At 38.1% G+C, this 24,291-nt stretch overlaps 1 protein-coding gene across 2 annotated transcripts in view; it reads left to right on the top strand.

Annotated features, from left to right (window-relative positions):
- The first annotated feature begins 2,489 nt into the window (after nucleotides 1-2,489).
- LOC149847621 (succinate dehydrogenase [ubiquinone] flavoprotein subunit, mitochondrial) overlaps nucleotides 2,490-24,291 on the top strand; it is a 78,619-nt gene continuing 56,817 nt past the window's right edge. For both annotated transcript variants that reach the window (XM_090003944.1, XM_090003196.1), the window contains exons 1-9: nucleotides 2,490-2,781; nucleotides 3,037-3,204; nucleotides 9,538-9,625; nucleotides 10,209-10,355; nucleotides 10,465-10,605; nucleotides 11,235-11,320; nucleotides 11,416-11,508; nucleotides 11,608-11,671; nucleotides 12,861-13,004. In XM_090003944.1, the coding sequence (XP_089860070.1) occupies nucleotides 2,668-2,781; nucleotides 3,037-3,204; nucleotides 9,538-9,625; nucleotides 10,209-10,355; nucleotides 10,465-10,605; nucleotides 11,235-11,320; nucleotides 11,416-11,508; nucleotides 11,608-11,671; nucleotides 12,861-13,004 (1,045 nt within the window). In that variant the 5' untranslated portion in view covers nucleotides 2,490-2,667. The remainder of the gene's footprint in view (nucleotides 2,782-3,036; nucleotides 3,205-9,537; nucleotides 9,626-10,208; nucleotides 10,356-10,464; nucleotides 10,606-11,234; nucleotides 11,321-11,415; nucleotides 11,509-11,607; nucleotides 11,672-12,860; nucleotides 13,005-24,291) is intronic.

The following is a 24,291-nucleotide window of genomic DNA, read 5'->3' as shown; positions in this document are numbered from 1 at the left end:
GTGACATTATCATCTCACTTTATTATATTAGGTATATTTGAATATTTGATACGAGATTGTTTAGTCCATATTGAAGATGCAAGATGTTTTGATCACATTCAAAAGTTATTTATTTAGTGTGCTAGAACTTCCTTTTGTACAATAGATATACTTTAATTTAAGCTATTGACTTTTCCTATTGAACCGGGTAAATGTGTTTGAGCGAGGGATTGGATCTTTGATCCATTCAGCGTGGGTTTCGACTTTAAATCATTGGTCCCATTTGAGAATTGAATATCATTCGATTTTTTACCCAGTGTAGTTCTTTCTTGAACTATTAGGTTGATCTAGACTTAGCTGTGCACATGTTGCAACCACTAGGTCTTTAAGGAGATTGAAAATAGTATAGAGCTCTCATCTAAATGTAACTCATACATGAAAGGTTTTATAAACAAAGAAAGTTTGCCTCCTCTATGCATGAATTGAGAGAGTATATGTTTATTTGTGAACGTAGATCACACTGACCAAACCACTTTAATTTTGTCTTCAGTGTATGTGTTCCTTGTACCAAACAAGCGAGCCTTCTTTACAGCAGTACCATAGATGTGATAAACATGGTATTTTTTTTAAATGTGACAATTGGGGTTTAGGTGAATAAGATAATAAGCTGTCATCGTTGAATGTATTAAAATAATACAAAGAAAATCATTGTAAGTAGATGCCTGTATGGGAAGAGAGAAATGAATCAATAGAGCAAGAGCACAGATTAACTAACAAAAATCCACACTACCCACATAATGAGAGAGAGAGAGAGAGAGAGAGAGAGAGAGAGAGAAATTTGCAAATCAGTCCTTGTATTATTTGGTTTTTGCAAAATGGTCCTTAGTGAGGTCTGAATGGTCATTTCCACCCATTTTTTGCAAATTAGTTTTTGCGTTAGTCGTTTTTTTGCAAAGTGGTCTTCATGTGAAGGTAGAACTGTTATTTTATTTACTTTTTGCAAATTAGTTTCTATTTTATACGTGTTTTGCAAATTTGTCCTCTCGTTAGGGCAGAATCATCACTTTGCCTGCTCTTTAACAGTTACCCTTAGAAAACTAAGTGGTGTTAACCTCAGGGACCAATTTGCAACAGTTAATGAAAAAGGCAGGGACCTGCAAAATGGAATAAGTTAGGGACTATTTTGCAAATAGGTTATAAGGTGGGGACCAATTTGCAAAAAAACAAAAAATAAATAAATAGTGTGTTATTAATTAAACACCTAAAATACATGCTGATAAGAGTATTGATACGTTTCAAGAATGGATTCAACACCTAGAATGGGGTTCAGGGTACTGTAGGAGCCCACAAATTTAAGATTGGAGATCAGCAAGGTGAAGATTTAGTATGATGACAAAGATGTTGGTGGATCGGTGGAGGAGAAAAGCATTTATAGAGCGGAAGGGCATTCAGCTTGTGGGGTTCAACGGCATCCCCAAAAGCTAATGAGTGGATGAGCGCGCACCACCTTACGAGTTACCATCCAATGGTTGGGACTTGGACGAGTCAGAGTCAGGCACTTCCCGCTTTTTTCTTCATCTTTACAGTTGATTAATTTACCTAAAAAAACAAAGCAATGATGAAGCCGTGGCTGCGTGAAGGTGCTAGTTGCCCAACTACCTTGCGCTGATCGGCGTGGCAATCGACTACGCCACTCGCTACCATGAGAGAGAGAGAGAGAAAGAGCCGAAAGAAGATCAACATTAATACTCACGAAGATCAACAAAATGTTGAACCCATGAACCGAACACAGAAGAAACAAAACTAAAATATAGAAAAAACAAAGCTAAAGAAAAGAAACTAAAGACAGCTAGCAACAAAACAACAAAGCCTACTCAACCAGGATCCGCAGGATTAAAAGAAACCACCGCTGAGTGAACGTCGTTTAGATGAGAGGAGAGGTCTCTAAGATACATACGTAATATTGTGTATGCATCAACCAGGATTTTATGAACAAGATGATTAAAGACGACCGGAATTTGACGGAAAGTAGAGAGAGAGATTCAACGTTCAACCCCGCTTGATGCGTCACAATTTAGGTCGGTTTGACCATGTTGATGATGCCAATCGAATTTGATGCTTCCCAAAAGACATTCCTTGATGTTCTCTTCAACTCCAAAGTTTGCCCATGCTTGATGGGTCATCAAAAATGACTCGAAAAGAACAAAAAATGAAAAACAAAGGAAACAAAACTCCACGGCACTTTGCAGTTAGCTTTTGGTTTCCCTTCATCTTGATGATGGACGGCAATGGCAACCACCCTTGTATCCAAATTCTAATATCTACGGCCTCTCAGGCGTCAGATGTTTATTTACGGAATCTCATAAAATAAAAGGTTTAGCCGCGTCTGAGATTCACTGGGAGGGAAACCCGTGGAGTGGGGGGCCCTTCGTACGAAACCAATCCAATTCTCATTTCTCGATCATGAATTCGTGGGAGGGTAAGTGGTACTTCCGAAACTCTTCCCTGGAGGGGAGTGCGGTTTGGTCCATTGAAAAGAACCTCGCCTCCCTTTCTCCTTCTCCTTCTCTTTGATGGGAGAGTCTGAGCTTTCCTGTGACTGAGTCCCTCTTCTCTCTCTCTGCGACCTCTGTGGGATTTTAAAAGAGCGGAGGCGGAGGAAGATCCTCCTCTTCTTAGAAAGTAAGGATGTGGCGCTGCGTTTCTCGTGGCCTCCGCCTTGCGCCCTCCAAGACACGGTCCTCGTCGCTCAATGGAGTTTCCTCTTCTAATTTCTGCAGATCGCTCTCTTCTTCATCTACGGTAATCAGATTCTCGTCTTCCGAATCACCAACTCTTATCCCTATTTCTCTGTTGCCACTGTTTCGTTTCCGGTCTTCTTTCTTTTCCTGTTCACGCCAACAAGCTGATCTTATTTGTTAGTGTGTTCCTTCCTTCCTTTTGGATGCCGTCTCTTATTTTGTGCTTCTGTGGGTTTGGATGAGCGGAACTGGGAATCTGTGTCTGCCAAATGCATGAGTAGGATTGAGAATTCTTCTTTTCCTTTCCTTTTTGCAGGTAGGGGGTAGGGAATCGTTCACGATCGTGGATCACACATATGACGCGGTGGTGGTGGGAGCGGGTGGTGCCGGCCTCAGGGCAGCTATTGGCCTCTCCGAGCACGGCTTTAACACCGCCTGCATCACAAAGCTCTTCCCCACTCGTTCACATACCGTCGCTGCTCAGGTAACTCTTCCTTTTTGGCTCTTGGACCTCGCCTGTTTTGTCCTTCTCCATTCCTGCCGTCTAAAATTATTATGTTATCTAAAGTGATTGTGATCGTTTCTTCTTCATGCAACTGTTATCTGAAGCGCATTTTGGATCTTTCCTGTTCGGAGGTGTGACATCAGGTCAACGATGTAAAGGCCCACGGCTTTCAACACAAACGCACAGGGAGAAAACACACAAAATTTATAGTGGTTCGGTCCTACGTCCACTATAGAAGCTCTCTCACTCTCTCTGGCTTTCACGCCCGGAGAGGAAACCTCTCCCTTGATTATATAGATTTTCAAGAGTTACATTGTTTAAGGAATTCTCCAAATCTGCATACAAAGTCCTTTTGATTACAAACATGCTTAGAGACACTCTTATTTGGAGTCTCCTTTCCAGTTGCCTTGTAGAGTAGGAGTCCTTGTTTTCAACAATCACCGAGGTAGGAGTCCTGCATGGATCTTTCCTTCATGACCTGCAGGTCTATCCCAACATGTGGACCTGATTGATGGGGATCCAGTTCAACGTGATCTGGTTTCAGATCTGTCTTCACGTGCCCCCTTTATGCTAATCTCTCTGAGATTGAGTTTGTCTATAAAATAATGAAATTTTGGTCGTGGTAGAGCCTTAGTGAGGACGTCCTGGTCTTCAGACAAAATAAATTGAACTTCAATATCACCATGTGTAGCCTTCTCTCTAACAAAGTGGTAGTCGATTTTGATATGTTTTGTTCTGGCATGAAACACAGGGTTGGTTGCGAGATACATAACACCTAAATTGTCACACCAAAGGACTGAAACATGAGATTTACTGAAACCCAAATCCTTCAAAAGATGTTTGAGCCACATCAATTCAGAGGCTGCTCCAACAATAGCCTTATACTTAGATTCTGTACTTGATCGAGCAACAATATGTTGTTTGGAAGAGCTCCATGACAGCAAGTTGGGTCCCAAAAAGGTGACATAGCCATTGGTGGATTTACGGTCATCGAATAGCCTGCCCAATCTACGTTCAAGAATGCTGCCACCCTGAGATTGGCCGACTGTTTGGCGTGTAGACCATAGTTAATAGTCCCTTTAAGATATCTTAGGATACGTTTGACATGAGTCCAATGATACAGCCCTGGCTCATGCATGAACTTGCAAGCCTTATTCACAACAAAAGCAATATCTGGGCGAGTGAACGTGGCATATTGCAAAGCTTCAATGATACTTCTGTACTGGGTTGGATTTTCTAATAGTTCTCCAGAAAACCTTGAGAGAGAAACATTAGCACTTGCAGGGGTGACCACACTTTTGCAATCTATCATGCCTGACTTGAGCAAGAGATATGTAATATATTTCCTTTGGGTCAAGGCAATGCCTGACGGATCTTGGACCACTTCAATACCCAAGAAGTAGTGAAGGGGACCCAAGTCTTTAATAGAAATTCTTGACCAAGGACTTTAATGATACTTTTGACCTCTTGATGAGAGTTCCTTGTCACAATTATATCATCCACATATATCAAAATATACAACTTTATTTCTTTTTCATTCTGGATGAACAAGGATGAGTTTGCACTAGACTCAATAATGTTCAATTTCTCTAAGTGCACCTTTAACCTTTCAAACCATGCATGAGGAGCTTGTTTTAACCATATAGATCCTGACTAAGTGTGCATACATAGTCAAGGCAATATTTGTCTACAAAACCTGGAGATTGTGCCATATAGGCTTCTTCTTTCAGAAGGCCATGTAGGAAGGCATTATTAACATCTAGCTGGTGGATCTGCCAACTACAAGTGACTGCAATAGAGAGAACAATTTTGACAGATGTAGGTTTGACGACTGGATTAAAAGTCTCTAAATAATCTACACCTTCTTGCTGACTTTACCTCTTGGCGACTAACCAAGCCTTGTACCTTGCAATGGATCCATCAACATGTCGTTTTATTATATATATCCACTTACAATCTACCAGATTGTGGGTCGTTGTAGGAGGGACAAGGGTCCAGGTCGGATTTCTATGTAGAGCATTTATTTTATCTTTCATGACATGTTGCCATTTGGTTTCCATAGCAGCTTGGCTAAAATCGAGTGGTTCTTTTTTCTCCTACAGGACTTCGGTGAAGAGACCAACATGAATGGGATACTTTATGGAAGAAAATAGTCTTGGTTTTAACGTCCCGTCCTAAAACTTGGTTATCATATAATGAGTTTTAATGGGACCTTGATCCATAAGACTTATTTATAATGGTTCAGGACTAGGAACATGGCTAGACGAATTGGATGGCACAACTAGAGACTCCGTAGGAGATGAGGTTAGGCTGACGACAAAGTTTGAACTTTCATGGTTTGGACGTCCAGGCTCTTGAGGGAAAGTTTGGTTGGGACCAGGTAGGATGATATGTGGGAATACTTCTGGTGCACCACTACTATGGACATCCAAGGAGTTTGGGTCTGATCAGAAGTCTGCGCCATTGTAGAAGTATTATTTTTCTCAGTGTATGGGAACTTAAATTCATCAATTATAACATGCCTGAAAATAAAAGTTTTTCAAGTAACAGGATCATAACATACATAACCTTTGTAGTTGGTGCCATAACCAACAAAAATACAAGCCTTGGATCTAGGTAGCAATTTCAAATTGACATACGATCCCGAGATAAGGATAACACATGCACCCAAAATTTTTTAGGTTCTTGTATCTTGGCACACGTTTCAACAATAGCTCATATGGAGACTTATCGCCCAAGTTTGGACTTGGAAGGCGATTAATCAAATAGACGGCAGTACGAAAGACATTGACCCAAATTTTCACGTTTAAACAGGCATGTACCAAGCGACTCATTCTCGTCTCACAAACATGTCTATGTTTACGCTCAACAATATCGTTTTGTTGAGGTGTGTGCGGACAAAAAAGCCACCTCTTTATCCCATGCTTATTCAAGAAATCAGCGAAAACACCATTAATAAATTCTCCACCTCCATCACTGTTGAAAAACTTATTTTTCTTTTCAAGTTGATTCTCAACTATATTTTTAAAATTCTAAAAACATGATAAAGCATTTGATTTTCTGAATAAAGGAAAGATCCATGAAAAATGAGAGTAGTTATCAACCAAAAGCAAGTATTAAGTGTATCATTCTCTCGAAGGAGGAGTGGGCCCCCATAAATCAGCATGCACAACTTCTAATGGTGAACTAGCAGAAAAAACATCTCTTTCAAAAGGAAGTTTATGAATCTTGTTTACAATGCAACTGGAACATAACCAATCATCACATGGTTTAAAGTCATCCCATGCTATTAAATTGTCCTGACCAAGCAAATTTAATGTTCTAAACTTAACATGTCTCAAACGACAATGCCAAATATCATTAGAAAACTTATGAGAGAATAAAGCCAAATTAACTTCACCAAACACAAGAGTTTCTCTCCCTCCATGCGAGCGACTCGATCAGGGTACAATCCTTCTCTACTCGGGCATCTTAGGAGAATAGTCTTGTTCCTCTGATCCTTAACATAAAATTTGTCAGCATCAAATTCAAAAACACAATTATTGTCTCAAGTAAACTTGGTAATTGATAAAAGATTTTTTTATGGTAGGCGCATGTAGAATATCTAAGAGGGTAAACTGATTTTCATGAGAAGACAGAAATATTACCCATGTTTGCACTTGTAAGACTCGCATCATTACCTACCAAGATGTCGTCTTGTCCATGATATTCAGACTTGTTTACTCTTTCACATAGGTGCGGGTGCGGGTGTGGGTACGGGTGCGGATGCGACGATGCGGCACTTTAAAAAAACTTGGGTGCGGGGAGGATATATATATATATAATTTTTAACAATTTTAAGTTAACATTATGTGTATTTGTGTGCATTTATGTATTTATATATATATAATATAGATAAAAATAGGCTTGATTAGGGTTAACTGAATCTACTTTTGGATAGAAATGGACCTCAGTGTGGTTGACTTCACCTAACATAAAGAAAGTTGTGTCTAAGTGTCGCACCCGTCTGGGTGCGGGTGCGACGCAGGTGCGGTGCCCTGTTAGAAGAGTCTGTATGACATAGCTTGTTCACCATACTCTAATCGTCTGTTGCCATGTGATGTGTGGCTCCTGTGTTTGAGTACCGTGAGTTGTCTTCCATATTGTTTAAGGTCATAGCTGCAAGGGCCTTCAGGATATCATAGCAGGTTCATGCAGTGTGATTCCTGCCTTCACAAAATTGGCACACTACCTGGCCATCCCTCTGACCAACTTCACGTTGGGATGCCCTTGGTTGTCCCATGTTTTCTCGTGCACTAGTATTTTGATAATTTTGGAAGAAGAGGTTAAATTGACCACCCCCTCTTCCACGAATGCCCTCGACCATGACCCTTTTGAGAGAAGAAGGTTGTCGTGGAAGTTTCAACTTGTTGCGGGGTTTTTGGATTCGACATTTGGAGTCTTTTCTCTTGATTGAGTAAGAGATCAAAAATTTCACTAAATCTTTGAAGCTTGTTGAGAGTAGAGGTAGTAACCGAAGTGATGAAACTCTCATATTTTGGAGTTAAACCATTTAATGTATATTGCACCAGGTCTTCGTCAGAGACTAGTTCATCAACTGCACACAGGGAGTCTGCGAGAAACTTAACATGGTTCAAATATTCTACCATGCTCTTGCCCTCCTTGACGTTTTGGAGGTCACGTTTCAATTGGAGAATCTTGAGACTCGAATGAAACACGTAGGATTGTTTCAAAGCAAGCCAAGCCCCCCGCACAGAGGGGATCCAAATGATTTGCTTTAATACGGCTTCAATAATGGTGGCTTTGATCCAACTCGACGCGAGTTGGCCAGCCCGCTTCCAAACACTATACTCAGGATTAGTTTTGAGAAGCTCACCTTCTCTAACGTATTGAGTTGGCGTCAGGTGCGATCCATCAACATACTTGATGAGATCTTGACTGAACATGACAAATTCTATTCGTGAGCGCCATAGCAGTTTATTATTTCAATCCAACTTGATCAACACCAGGGACGAGAACGCGTTCCACTGCACGGCTGGATTAGGAACAAGGCTGGACGAGCTTGACATCATCACTACTAGCTATCACTCGACTTGGATCGAACAAACAAACTCGATGGAGCCAATGGCTCTAATACCATGTAAAGGCTCATGGCTCGCAAGACACACATGCACAGGGAGAAAATACACAAAATTTATAGTGGTTCGGTTCAACTTGACTTACGTCCACTGTAGACACTCTTACTTTCTCTAGCTTTCACGCATCTCAGAGGAGACCTTTCCCTTGATTATATAGATTTTCAAGAGTTACATTGTTTAAGAAATTCTCCAAATACAAGGAGTTCCATCTGCATACAGTCCTTTTGATTACAAACAAGCTTAGAGACACTCTTATTTGGAGTCTCCTTTCCGGTTGCCTTGTAGAGTAGGAGTCCTTGTTTTGAACAATCACAATGTAGGAGTCTTGAATGGATCTTTTCTTCATGATCTGCAGGTCCATCCCAACGTGTTGACCTGATTCTAGGGGATCCAATTCAACCTTGTCTGGGCCCAGATTGGTCTTCACAAACGATCTTCTTTTTGTTGGTTTGGTGGTACTTAGTGTAAATTTTACCTATGAACAGACGTGTTCTGATCAGATCAGATCAGCAGCCAGAGAGAGAGAGAGAGAGAGAGAGAGAGAGAGAGAGAGAGAGAGAGAGAGAGAGAGAGAGAGAGAAGCTTTTGCAATCGGCAGCCACAATTAACTTGTTAGCTGCAGTAATACTTCATTAGGTTTAATAGGGTTACAATCATTTTACAATGACGAAGGTGCCCTTCATTAGTTGCACATGTTACATTAAAATACAAAACAGAACTCGTGAATGGATATGGATCCTTTATGGGATCCATATCCAATCCATATTCTAATACTTAGTACATTTTTCTAGCTATATTCCATCCGATACAGAAAGATGTTACTATTTCATAATCAATATGCAGGGTGTTTTTCTTATGCATGCCTTCAGTGTTGGCCTCCAAAAGTTTTATATTTGTTTAGACATATTAGAGGTCCATGTATGGCACACAGACTTGATTAATGCAAACTGCATTGCTTTTTCTTAAAGTCTGCTGACACTTTTCCTAGGTTTTGCTGAAGGAAGCAAATTTTCTGAAATCTTCTGAGGATATCCCTTGTTGAGGCATCCCATTAATGCTCTGTTATAAGGATATGAAGTGTAACTAGTTTGCAAACCACTAGATTAACTTGCATTGGACTTTCAGTGACATAGGCAGAATTCTGTAACTAATTAATTCAATAAATTTGATGCAGGGAGGGATAAATGCAGCTTTGGGGAATATGACCGAAGATGATTGGAGGTGGCACATGTATGATACTGTCAAAGGAAGTGACTGGTTAGGTATAATACTGCTGGCATTTTAGTGTCGGGGGGAACTTACTTGTATGTATGTCCTATAACTACATAAGCACTTATCTTTCTTTCATCAGCTTTATCTGGTTTCAATATCTTCTTACAGTTCTCTCAAAAAGATAAATTTTCTCTCTCAAAAAAGAAAAAAATATCTTCTTACAGTTTAATTCATTTGTAATCGAACATGTTCAAAACACATTCTTCTGGATGTCCTTTTATAAATTATTATTTGAGGCGGCACATGTATGATACTGTCAATGGAAGTGGCTGGTTAGGTATAATACTGCTGGTATTTTATTGTCGGGGGAACTTACTTGTACGTATGTCTTATAACTACATAAGCACTTGTCTTTCTTTCATCAGCTTTATCTGGTTTCAATATCTTCTTAGTTCTTACAGTTCTCTCAAAAAGATAACTATTATCTCTCAAAAAAGAAAAAAAATATCTTCTTACAGTTTAATTCATTTGTAATCGAACATGTTCAAAACACATTCTTCTGGATGTCCTATAAAGTATTATTTTTCTTAATTTTTCCATGAAGGCTTCATTTATCCCTTTTGTGTTCCTTAGGCGATCAAGATGCAATTCAGTACATGTGTAGGGAGGCACCAAAGGCAGTCATTGAACTTGAAAATTATGGATTGCCATTTTCTCGCACTGAGGAAGGAAAAATATATCAACGTGCATTTGGTGGCCAGAGCCTGAACTTTGGAAAAGGTTTGCTGGTCTATTACTGAAATTAAAGATTTTCTTTTTTTGACAAGATCTTCGTATGTAAATGACTTATGGATAATGGCCTGTTTTCTCGTCAATGATTATCATGTAGGTGGACAGGCATATCGTTGTGCATGTGCTGCTGATAGAACAGGTCATGCATTGCTTCACACACTATATGGCCAAGCGATGAAGCATAATACACAATTTTTTGTGGAGTATTTTGCGTTGGATCTGATCATGGATAGTGATGGTGAGTGACCAACTCGATTAGTAATTACATGTTGGATTCTCAACTTTTAATTTTATGCATAGTTTTACATGTTGTATTTATCCTGAAAAGTGTATAAAATTCAAGAATAATCACACGAAAAGCTGCAATAGATTCCATCTGTTATTTGTGGTTTTTTGAACTTTTGGAGTTTCTGTGTATTTTTCCATTATAATGTTTTAATGTTAAACCTGAAAGCATGGTTTTGAAGGATTGTTCCCTTGTGTTATGTCTGACACAGCATGTATCAACTCTGATTTCCTGTTGGAGGATCAGTGGGCCTGGTCTGTGGGCTAGCCTGGTTCAGCCTGCTCGATGGCTGGAAGCTCGATCTGTTAGGCCTATAGGCCTAGGCTGGATTCAGGCCAACAAAGGCTCTAAATATCCAGCCCAACTGGACTGGGTGGCCATAGCCCATAGGATGCCCGACCCATTGCCTGCTTCTAAGGATAAGTATTGAGAAACTTCGACAGTTAGATTCTTTCTATTACTGCAACTGCCGACATGTCTGCTTGCAACTATGCAGTACAAAGAAAATCAAGGCTGCTATAGACTTTTGTTTCTAGTTTTGATGTAAATTTGGCTTCTAAGTTTGACTGTATGCTCTGAAGGTTCCTGCAGAGGAGTAATTGCACTTAATATGGAGGATGGTACACTTCATCGATTTCGTGCAGCTAATACCATATTGGCCACTGGGGTAATCTTCTTACAGTCAGCTAGAGGATGGTCCTTGAGCCTAGATTTGCCAGTTATCCATCTGTACTAAATTTACTTGTTAATTGTTATTATCAGGGATATGGTAGAACATATTTCTCTGCTACCTCAGCTCATACCTGCACTGGAGATGGTAATGCAATGGTTGCACGTGCTGGGTTACCTCTTCAGGTTGGTGTTTCTTATTTCTTGTCCAATGTGATAATATTCTTTTGTGCGAAGTGTGTGCATATTTTCTATGGCATTTTGACATTGATATCTGGCCTGTAGGACCTTGAATTTGTACAATTCCATCCTACTGGTATCTACGGTGCTGGTTGCCTCATTACTGAAGGTTGCTATTCTTTTCTTTTCTTCTATTTATCTTTTTATTTTTTTCTAATTCTAGAACCTCATTAATCTATTTCATAGTCACGGATATCAGCGATATTTTAAAAAATATCGTGATATTATCGCTGTAAATTTAGCAAAAGATAATATAGGTAAAATATCACGATATTTTGAAAATATCGCCAATTTGATAATATTGTGATATTATCAATTAGTTTTACTGTTTTTATTTATTTTTTACATTTTAAATGTATTTTTCTTTTTTCTTTTACATTTTTTACTTATTTATGTAAATCATAGGATAAAGGTTGGGTGGATGAAATGGAAAAGTGCTACTGGAGTGCTGTGCGATCGTAGAATGCCATTGCGGTTGAAGGGAAAGTTTTATAGGACGACTATTAGACCCGCTTTACTATATGGTACGGAATGTTGGGCTGCCAAGAGACATCATATTCAAAAAATGAGTGTAGCTGAGATGCGGATGCTTAGATGGATGTGTGGAAATACAATAAAAGATAAGATTCGGAACGAAGAGATACGTAAGAAGGTAGGTGTTGCACCCATTGAAAATAAGATGCGAGAGAATCGTTTACGGTGGTTTGGACATATTCGGCGAAGGCCTAATGATGCTCCAGTTAGAAGGTTGGAGAAATGGGAAAATATATTAGTTAAAAGAGGTCGGGGTAGGCCTAGGAAGACTTGGATGGAGATGATAGGAAAGGATATGAATGCTTTGAACCTCACCGAGGACATGGCGTTGGATAGAAATGATTGGAGGAAAAGGATTCATGTGGAAGACCCAAAATGAATTTCTTTTTTGGTTCATATCGCTGACCCCAATTGTTTTGGGATGAAGGCGTAGTTGTTGTTGTTGTTGTATTTATGTATTTTTTGTCTAAACATGATAATTTCTTACTTATTTTTGTTATTTTTTAAGCCCCGAGATTTATCACTAAACCTATAATATCGTGAGAAATAGCCTTGCCGAGATATAGCCGATACCGATATTTGTGACTGATCTATTTCTTCCAGTCAAATACAATAAAGGACTGTATGCTGCGGAAATGCTACTTCCATCCCAAACAATCTTGTGAAGGTTGTCTGGACTCTCGAGTGACATTATCCATACTTTTGAACTGTCTAGTTTTTCTAATTCACTTTTACCAATATCCTTTTGTACCTGCAACTTGTAGGTTCTCGTGGTGAAGGTGGTATCCTTCGGAACAGTGAGGGTGAAAGATTCATGGAAAGATATGCCCCAACAGCCAAAGATCTCGCATCAAGAGATGTTGTTTCAAGATCAATGACAATGGAGATTCGTGAAGGTCGTGGTGTAGGTACGTCACCATAAAGCTTAGGTCTTCTTGCAATTGTGAAAACATTGAACATAGCTCTGGTGGAACCAGCAAACTTACCTGGGTTCTGTATGATTGTGTCCAGTTGATCCAGCTAGTTATAGAGTAGATAATTCATGTTGGACAGCTGCTTTTCCTGGCTATTCATTTTTCTGTTAAGTTGATACTTTGGTTTTTCGGCACATGCTATCAATGTACCTAGGAGAATCTGTTGCATGGAGGCTGTATTGCAAGACTATACTGATTCTCCCATTCAAATTTTATGCCTGTGTTGATCACTTTTAGACACTGATATCCATATCAATATTCCTGCCTATGTCACAGGGACACGTGATTTTCTGCACGTATCCCATATGACACTTTTTCAGTGTGTCTAATTGGTTCAATGATGGTGAACCCATTTTCAGATACTTTTATCGTCTAAAAGTTTTGAATTTTTATTGTCTGTTTTTTCGGTTTGAGTGTCCCAATGAGAACCACCTCCTCTTTTTTTACTTTACATAATGATTTGACTTTGAAAAATGTCAGCAATAAGCCCCCCCCCCCCCCCTCTTTCTCTCATCATGGCTGCCAAATATCACGAACATACCATCAGTTACATGAATTTTAAGGTAATATGTTAAAAAATTCCCACACATAATACATGGGGGTGCATGCACACACACGTGTGTCTCCATATTTTAATTTGTATAAAATTGATGAATCCGTGTCTCATGTGCGAGTCATGTATTCATATCTTTGTGACACAGGTTCCTGGGTTTCACTTTAGTTTGTGTGTGTGTGTGTGTGTGGTTCTAATCATAATACCGTGTGACAGTGCACACTCTTGGCTGCATGTTTGTTGTGGTTCTAATCATTATACTGTGTGGCGGTGCACACTCTTGCCTGCATGTTTGTTGTGGTTCTAATCATAACACTGTGTGGCAGTGCACACTCTTGCCTGCATGGATCTAGCCACCAAGTGTTAGATCCAACCATATAGATGTGCTTAGCATGGTTCATTTACTATGTTAGTAGGTTTAGTTGTCTTCAACATACTATGAGATTCATCTTTCAAGATAGTGAACGAACAAAGGCTCACAATTCATGAAGATGAGGTTGGTTAAAATTTGCCTCAAAACATCATGCTAGAGTCAACTTTAAGACATGAAAATAGGGAGTAAAAACTGCTAAACATGATCCAGAGGTTAGTATTTTGCTTTTTGTGGTAGATCTATGTAAATCAAAAGCGTACCACCACTATGTATGGTGTGTGTATGTGTATATATATAGAGAGAGATAGGGATAGAGATTGAGATAGTTATTGGTCTGTCCCTAATTTGAATATGGACTCCATATGGATCATATTATTTTTTATGTTATTCATAAATCAAACCCTACAGATAGGGCTCGGGTTCGACCCGTTTAAGCTCGGCTCGAACTCGAACTCGAACTCGAACTCGTCCGAGAAAATAAACAAGTCGAGCTTGAGCAAGGTCTGAAGCTCGATTCATATAAACGAGCTGAGCTTCAACAAACAATCAAGCTCGTTTAAGCTTGTTTGGCTCGATTAAGCTCGGTATATGTAGTTAAATAAGTCGTCAGATTTTATATATGTATATATCTGTTAAAATGTACTCATCAATTATTGTAATTAGATATATTTTATATATATAAAAGATGATACATATACATATATGGTATATATGTATATATATCTTCCTAATTATATATATATAATATATATTTTCCTATATTAACCCGTAGGGGTAGTTTAGTCATTTTACGTATATTTCATTTTGGAATATGATTGTATTTTCTCTTTTATTTTTTATTTTTCTTTTTTATTTCTAAATTTATTTTTTTGTGGTTTGCGCCACATTGGAGGACTCCCCAAAGAGTCGTTGGGGGCTCCCAACGACTCTTTTGGGAGCCCCCTATGTGGCTCCTCAAAGGCTTATAAATAGGGGCTTTCCCCCTTGTATTTTTGACTTTTTTGAGGAGCTTTTGCTCCATTGTAATGGGTGTTACACCCTTCTTCTCTTCAATAATATTAACTTATGCCTTATAGGCATTTTTGCCCCTTTCGTGGGTTTATGTGTTAGCACATTATGTGCTTGTGTTTTTCCCTTTAGTGGGTATATCCGCACTTCATGTGCATGTGTATTGGTTCATTATTGAACCTAATGTATTTAAAGCCGTTTCCTTTCATGGTATCAAAGCAAGGTTGGGATCGAGTTGCTCTTTGTTGCATCGGGAAACGTGCTATTCAAGAAATTTTAAAGAAAAATGGTGAAGTCCTGTTATCATCGCAAAATTTTTCCCCTCCCTTGCGAGAGAGAAACGAATTTGCGAGTCAAACTCGACCAAAGTTTTGAAAATGATTTTGAAAATTTACTCGCCTCCGTTTTTAAAATTTACGAGAAAATTCCGTGGAATGGGATCCGCCTGTCGGTACGAGGTTCAACCGTTCCTGGCGCCTTTACCAGGGGTAATTGAACCAAGGATCAATTACGTGCTTTAATTTGACTCAAATATCTAAATTATGCTCTATTTTTCCTAGAATGCACAAAGAATCAGGCTTGTGCTATGAAATTTTTAAAATAATGCAAGTTTGAGAAAATATGATGTTTGCTTTGGAAAATTGAAATGCATTTAGAAAAGGACTGGAAAATGCTTGAAAATGGAATTCCTGGGAAAATCATTGAATTTTATTGGAAATCAGAAATTTGCATTGGAAAGTGATTTCTCAGGAAAATTTGAACTTTAGAAAATCGATTTTGAAATTTGGAATTGCTTTTCTGAGAAAATAGATTTGAGAATTCTGAGAAAATCAAGAAATTCATTGGAAAATGACTTTTGAAATGGAAAATGAATTCTCAAGAAAACTGGAAAATATGAGAAAATAAATTTCTAAAAACTTGGGATTTTGAAATTTGAGAATTTGAAAACATAGGAAAATCTTGATTTGAACTTGGGAAATGCTTTGAAATGTCATTTGAAAACTTAGGATTTTGAGAAAATCAGATCCTGACAAAGACTTGGAAATTCTTGAGAAAATTGAATTTTCTGAAATTGAAATTGGAAAATGAGTTTGAAAATAATGCAATTTGAATGATATGAATGAATGAATATGAATTTGAAAAGGGAATTTCATTGAGGAATTGGGAAATCCTTTTAAAACTTTGAAAAATGCAGTGCATTTTGAAGTTAGCCTAAGTGTGTAGGCTGAATGTGGCTAATACGAAGATCATAAATCTTGGTTTTCTTCGTATTCTGACTATGGCTATAAATACGAATCCCACCGAGTTTATAAACTCCTTAAAAGCTTGTGCACGTGCCATTCGTGTAAACCATAGTGAATTTGAAATAAATATGCATGAATCATACATCACATATTGAAATTTGCATAAATTAAACTATATGCAATGCAGCCCTATTCTAAGCAGAAATGTAACTCTTATTCCAAATTATTACATTTGAGATTACATTGAATTGAAATAAAATAAATAAAATCTAAGTCTTCTTCTTGAATGTTCCTGCAAAACTAGAAAACAAGGTTAGCACAAAAATGTAGTTTTTTTCTGAATTTATCCAAAAATATGGGAAATTATCGGATATTATTCAGATATAAACCCATAATCATACCCCCTTTGATATAAACATGATAAATAATGAATAAATTTCAAAAATAAACTTGAAAATTCGAAATTGGGGTCAAAATGACCAAAATACCCCTGATGACCTTGAAATCAGGGTTTTCTGAAAGAATTTTTATAAATTTTGGAATTTTGAAAATCAAATGAAATAAATCAAACATAATATGATAAAACATGATGATATGCATGAAAATTTATGAAATTAGAAATTGAAATTTCGAAATTATGGTCAAAATGACCAAAATACCCCCGATAACAAGACTATGGCCTTGAAACCAGGGTTTTCTGAAATAAATTTTGCAAAATTGAAAAATATGAAATGCAAAGGAGATTGAAATTAACCCTAATACGATTCTACATGCTTATGTACATGATAAAAACCCTAAAATGGCGAAAATATCATAAAATATTGAATTTAACCTGATTTTCGCTTGATTTTCGCTTCTGAATTTAAAGATAAACTAACACATGGAGCAAATGAACTTGGAATTAAACCAAATTTGGCATGGACACCCAAAATAACCCTAAAAACAGAATGGAGCTCGAAAATCTAATTTTTTTGTATTTTTAGACATAGAAATTTAAGTAAAAACCCTAAATTTTATGATTTTTGCCTAAAATATTGATTCTAAAGGGGATTTAGGATATCAAACTTCCATAAAAATTTCCCAAATTTTATGGGGTGACAGAGGACAGTAAGGCAAGGATTTTTGCCTTTTACACTTTCTGTTTTTGACCTATGGTCGGAGCTGTACCACTCCGACAAGTCGGATCGGAATCCGGCGACTCGAGTAAATGAAGGAAACAGACAGGTTTTGGTAGAAAATGTGGTAAAAATGGTAGAAAGATGGGAAAATGGCTGAATTTGTGGGAAAATGTCCCTGACACACAAAGGAAGATTTGATATTTTGACATTATTGGGATTCGGGTTACGGTTTGGAAAAGGTCATACTGTTATCAGAGACCTAAATCTCTGAGATTTCTGGACATTGGAATCTGTTAGACAGAAATAGAAAATCCGGGAAAAATACTGGAACAGATCTAAAAATTCCCAAATTTTGGGAAATGACAGGAAATTATGTTATGAACAACTTTCGTGTTGAAAGTTTTTGCATAAGGGTTATAGATTGGATGGACTTGGTGCATTAAGGTCTGTCTATACCCTGACGAAAGAAAATTGATATTTTCCCAGGGGTCTGAGAAATCCGATTTTTTACAGAGGTAAAAACTGCTTGGAAAAATCTCAAAATTTCCAGATCACTAGTAGATTCCATTATGAATCCACTGTGATTTTTGGAGGACAATCCGGATCTCCCACAGGGGTGATCTTGGGGATTCTTTTCTGCTAAAGCAGAAATTGGAGTTTCTGGAGAACAGAAATCTCAGTTTGAGATTCGATTCATTTGATAAAGTTCCAGAACTCAAACGGATCTAAATTTTTAATATGAGATCATGGACAAATAAACCTAACTACAAATATTTTTTTTTGGATTTATTAAAACGAAAATCTATATAAAATAACGGCTGTAACTTATGCTACAACTAATGTCTACAAGCCTTAACATGAATCTTAATGATATCAAACAGACTATTAATAAAACAATAAGACTAAATTAATAAAATGCTTGAAACCCATATTTAACATGAATATAATATTTAAAATAAAGAAAAACTGGTATACAAATCTTTTTTTTTTTTTTATGGCTTGTGGGAAGGGAGGATCCGATCCATGCATCGGATGGATCTCCTTTATTCAGCCTTGATCAATGGTAAATCAATATTACAAACTCATAAAATAGCTTTTGCAACTAAATGAATCCAGTTTTGAACTGGATTCATACTGGAGTCATGAAAGAAATCACAAGAATAATGGGTTTTACCTTGAGATTCGCTTGAATGGAGGAGTTTGCACCGGTTGGGGCAAGGTTGCTGCTATAGAGAAACTGCAACGAGAGAATGGCTGACGGATTTGCTGTGGTGATTGTCACCAAGGCTGGTAGTGATTGAAGGAGGCTGCTGCAATTGAAGATGGTTGGTGTCTTGAGTTGCTGAAAATTGGCTGAAGATGGCTATTGTAGAGAGGCTGTTGTGGCTGCAGCCAAGGCTGGAGTTGCTGGTGGTTGTGGCTACAAGATGGTGGCTGAAGGTTGAAGTGGTGATACCAGTTGCTGTGGTGGCTGAAGAAGAGCTGCAAGCTGGTGAAGATGCTGTGTTGCTGCTGCAAGGAGAGGTGGTGAGAAGCTGTGTAATGGAAACCAAGGGAGAGAGAGAAAGAGAGAGAGAGAGAGAGGCGTGAGATGGGGAGCAGCCGTAGCCTCCTTTCTCTTTCTTCTTTTTTTGACTTTTAAACTTAGGTTTTAAATTTTTTCCTAACCTAGGTCTTAATGACTTAATGAAAAAGGAAATCCCCCCTTTACGTGAATGGGTTGGAGGTTGGGGAAAAAGAAAGAAAAAAAGAAGGGAAGAAGGAAAAGGGAAAGAAGAGGAAGAAGAAAAGGAAGAAAGGGAAAGGAGAGGAGGAGAGAAAGGAAATGGAGAAATAGAGGGGCTGGAGGTTTGGGTGACCACCTTGTGGGTCCCTACCTTAGGAAGAATAACATAATAAAAAAAAAATAATAATAATAAATAAAATAAAATAAAACAAACAACAAAAAAATAAAGAAAAAGATAATTTTTTTTTCTTATAAATTAAAACAAGAGAATGCAAATGGGTGGGCCATCTCAGAGCGGGTCCAAATTTTGATTTTGAAATTCATTTTGACGATTAGAGGGGTAAAATAGTCTTTTTAGAAAGATTTCAGACGAAACGAGCTATTTTTGGCAGTTTTTGAAATGAGCTCAGATTTTGAAGTTCAATACCTCGTTGCGAAGCCAATCCAGTGTAGAATTTGAAAATTTAATTTTGAAAGAAATCTAGATTGTTTTTCTCGAGAAAACATTTTCAAAATGAAACGAGCTATTTTTGGCAGTTTTTGAAACGAGCTCGGATTTTGAAGTTCAATAGCTCATTGTGAAGCAAATCCAGTGTAAAATTTAAAAATTTGATTTTGAAAGAAATCCAGATTATTTTTCTTGAGAAAATATTTCCAAATTTAGACTCCCGGGGTAAAAAAATGTCAATTTTGGAAACCCGAGGTTTGAAATTGATTTCTGAAAAGTTTTAAAACTCAATCAGGATTGAAATTTATAAAACTGGAGTTCTGGACTTCGAAAATGAAATGAAATGTGATGAAATGTTATGAAATGCTAAGAAATGGTATGAAATGATGAGAAATGACATGCGAAATGCAGACCCTGAATGGAGAATTTTAAATGTTAGACCCCGATTGGCAGCTGTACCAGTTTAAAAAGTATAAAAACTGATAAAATTTGCAAAATAATTGAAGAAATGATTTTTGAGCTCTGCCAAGCTAGAGTAACACTGAAAATTAGGGTTTGAGCTGGATTCAACTGAAATGAACTGGATTGAGTTGGGTTTTAGAGTTTCAGAACTCAAATGAACTCAACAGACACTGACTCAACTGACCTTTCCAACTGAATTTTCAAGAAAAGCTGCCATTTTTAGAGAAATGGTATGGAATGGTCATTGAAATGAAGTGAATTACGAACCTGAACTGGGTTTGAGCTAAAACAAAGGTCAGTAATACTGAGATGAACTAAAATCAAAGCTTGAACACTAACTTAATTGACTGAACTCAACTCAATTTCAGCTGAAAGAGCTAAAATGGACTAAAATGGGCTCCTAGACACTTGGAAATGGTTTTGAACTGAAACTGGAGTGCTTGAACTTCTGGTGAGCTCAAGTTATACTCTGGGGAGTATGATTGACTATGAATGACGGACTCAGAGACAATTGGCTTGGATTTGATTGAGAAATGAGCTCATTTCTGAAGAAATGATCTCATTTTGGCAGGAATGGTCAGAAATGAAAATGGTCTGTTCATTGTGAGCTCAGATGAGCTTGAGATGACTGATATTTTAACTGTCCTGAACTGACCAATGAGCTTGGTTGACTCCGACTGACTGGGGTCTGGGATGACCTAGGGGTAAAATGGTAATTTTCCTAATAAAAAATGGGTAAAATGGTGATTTTCTAAAACTGACTCGGGGTTTGACTCCTACACTGACCTGACAGGGTTGGCACTGTACTAGGGGGGTTATGTGAGAATGGATGAGGAAAATTTGGGGTGTTTACAGATGCCCCTCTTTGCTACTAAGCCGGCTTGAAGACGTGCTTAGTGGCAAAGAAAAACACACCAAATTTTGACTATAAAAATGCCCCAGTTAGAAGGATCTGACTGGATATGAAAATATTAGTCCTGATGAAAATGGTAGATATGAAATGGAGAATAAAGAAGAAAAATTTTACTTCAAAAGGAAGTGAGATTCAGGTTTTTGCCCTTAACCTGGATGGGACATGAAATACCTCGTGTAAAAGCGAAGCTCTGGTTTAACCCTTAACCTGACCGGGGAATGAAATACCTCATCAAAGGAGGCTCAGGTTTGTACCCTTATCCTGATTGGGAGGAAAAATGAAATACCTCATCAAAGGAGGCTCAGGTTTGTACCCTTATCCTGATTGGGCGGAAAATGAAATACCTCATCAACGGAGGCTCAGGTTTGTACCCTTATCCTGATTGGGCAGGAAAATGAAATACCTCATCAAAGGAGGCTCAGGTTTGTACCCTTATCCTGATTGGGCGGAAAATGAAATACCTCATCAAAGGAGGCTCAGGTTTGTTCCCTTATCCTGATTGGGCAGAAAATAAAATACCTCATCAAAGGAGGCTCAGGTTTGTACCCTTATCCTGATTGGGCGGAAAATAAAATACCTCAACAAAGGAGGCTCAGGTTTGTACCCTTATCCTGATTGGGCAGAAAATAAAATACCTCATCAAAGGAGGCTCAGGTTTGTACCCTTATCCTGATTGGGCGGAAAATGAAATGGTAAGTTGGATGGTGAATAAGACAATTTTCTTGAAGAGGAATAAGGTGACTCTTTCGACAACACGAAAGATGAATTCTTTCGACAATGCGAAAGATAAGAAAGGCGATCCAAAGGAACAAGGCGATTCTTTCAACAGCGCGAAAGATGACAAGGCGATCCAAAGGAGTAAGGCGATTCTTTTGACAACGCAAAAGATGAATTCTTTCAACAACGCAAAAGATGAATTCTTTCGACAACGCGAAAGATGACAAGGCGATCCAGAGGAGCAAGGCGACTCTTTCAACAACGCGAAAGATGAAAAGGCGATCCAAAGGAGTAAGGCGATTCTTTTGTCAACGCAAAAGATGAATTCTTTCGACAACGCGAAAGATGGGAAAGGCGATCCAAAGGAACAAGGCGATTCTTTCAACAACGCGAAAGATGACAAGGCGATCCAAAGGAGTAAGGCGATTCTTTTGTCAACGCAAAAGATGAATTCTTTCGACAACGCGAAAGATGGGAAAGGCGATCCAAAGGAACAAGGCGATTCTTTCAACAACGCGAAAGATGACAAGGCGATCCAAAGGAGTAAGGCGATTCTTTTGACAACGCAAAAGATGAATTCTTTCGACAACGCGAAAGATGGAAAAAGGTTACTCTCTCAAGGAGGTAAAAGGTGATATCAGGATGTGTCAAGATGGACATCGAGTTCTTCACTTCATGTCAAGATAGTAAGAAAATATTGCCAAAATATTAAAAATTATTTGTTGATTCAAAAAGGCTTGAAATTGATGTATATTGGTATGAAAATCTTTCCTCTTTTCTACCTGAAGTATTACCTCCGACTGGGCTTAACTTCGTAGAATCAAGATTCGAATTCAAATTGCTTGCAATTGGCTTTCTTTCAAGGAAGCTATCAATTTCCTTGACATGAGCGGAAAAGAGAGTATTCTTGATATTGTGAGAGCAATTGGTGAAAGAATATTGATAATAGAATTTCACAAAATTAAAGAAGATTCTTTGGCAAATTTGACAGTCTGATATCCTGGGATTCTTTTCTCATGATGATCTTTCTGCCCACTTTTTTTCTTTATTGGCAGAATTAGAGCTCTTTTGGGCTTTTGGGGATTTTATTACATCATCCTTCATTTTGGAGATGTCCTGACTTTTCTCTCTTCTTTTTTTTTTTGGAAGGGTACGTCACAAACTCCTTCATCTTGGAGATGTTCCGATCCTTCTTTTTCTCTGAGGGATTATATCGACGGCTATTGGCTCATTGGTTGGAAATCTCGTGATGATAGCGGAAATTAAATATCCTTTAGGGTTTGTCGGGAGACTCATCGCAGTCGCCTTCATCTTGACGGTGCTCTGAACTTTCCCTGGAAGGATCCGTCACAAACTCCTTCATCTTGGAGATGATCCAAATCTTCTTTGGCCCTGGGGGTCTACTCGCCTAATTCGCCTTCATCTTGACGACAGTTGAGAGATCCCTTTTGCAGATATTTAATTGCAGCTTTAGGTGATTGAGGAGATATAGAGATTGAATGGATTTTTCTGTATCACCCAGGATATTTCGACTGCTTTATTTTCCAAGAATGATCTTTAAAAATGTGTCATTGACTGCGATCAATACCGATCACTTATGGCTTTGCAACAACATTGAATTTCCTTTTGCTGGCCATATCGAGGATTTATTCTTCATCCTTTTGGTCGGCCAATAGAAAGATTCTGAATTTTAAATCCTTTTTCGCGAAAGCTTTGTCCTTTCGGAAGTAATACTGAAGGTATTCTGAGGTAATGTTTTTGTGCAATAAAGATTTTGAAATCAGCAAATATTTAATGACAAATCGGCAAAATTTTCTTGAAATCCTTGGTGAGAGCGAGCATCTGAAGCACAACACAACGCATCCATGACAGAAATTTTCTTCTCCTTTCCCTAAAGGAGAAGATTCAGAATTTGGGAATAAAAATTACTCCTCTCTTCCCTAAAGAGGAGGTGTTTGCAAAACGAACTTTCGAAGAGAAATTAAGCTTTCGTCAAAACTTCCTAACATTAGGCTTCTCTTATAGAAAGGGGGCCGGTAATGGTGAGGTCGGTGAATTGGTCATGAAGGAACGAGTCCATCACACTCTCCCCAAAAAGAGGGTCCTTCATGATGAAATGGCCTAGTATGAAATTATGGTCACAAGGAAAGCGAACTTCCGTCGAAGCTCTCCCTGAACTAAGGGTTCCTTGTATGAAATTCGAATTTTTTTTTGCAAACGGTTCACATAAACACGAGTCCCTTCAAACTCTCCCTGAAAAGGGGCTAGGTGAACAAAGGATAGCATGCAAAAAGAACGAGCTCCCTTGAACTCTCCCTATAAAAAGAGTCTCTCGCAAGAGGAAATGACTGAAATTGGTATTGAATGACCAAAAGGTCAAAATTGGAATTTGGAAAATTTGATATTTGAAATTAGAAATTTGGAATTTGGAAATTGAAAATTGATTGACCCGAAGGTCAAAATTGGAATTAATTGACCTAAAGGCCGAAATTAAAATTGGTTGACTCAAAAGTCGAAATTAGAAATTTGGAATTTGAAAATTGGAAATTGGGAAATTGATTGACCCGAAGATCAAGATTGAAAATTTGGAAATTGATTAATCTGAAGGTCAAAATTGGAATCTTGGAAATTGGGTGGCCTAAGGGCCGAAATTGGTAAT

This window comes from Nuphar pumila, chromosome 1 (assembly GCF_984573655.1).
Source record: "Nuphar pumila chromosome 1, dmNupPumi1.hap1.1, whole genome shotgun sequence".
Taxonomy (NCBI): domain Eukaryota; kingdom Viridiplantae; phylum Streptophyta; class Magnoliopsida; order Nymphaeales; family Nymphaeaceae; genus Nuphar; species Nuphar pumila.
Note: the sequence above shows the minus strand (reverse complement) of the source record. Positions and strands in the feature narration are given on the sequence as shown.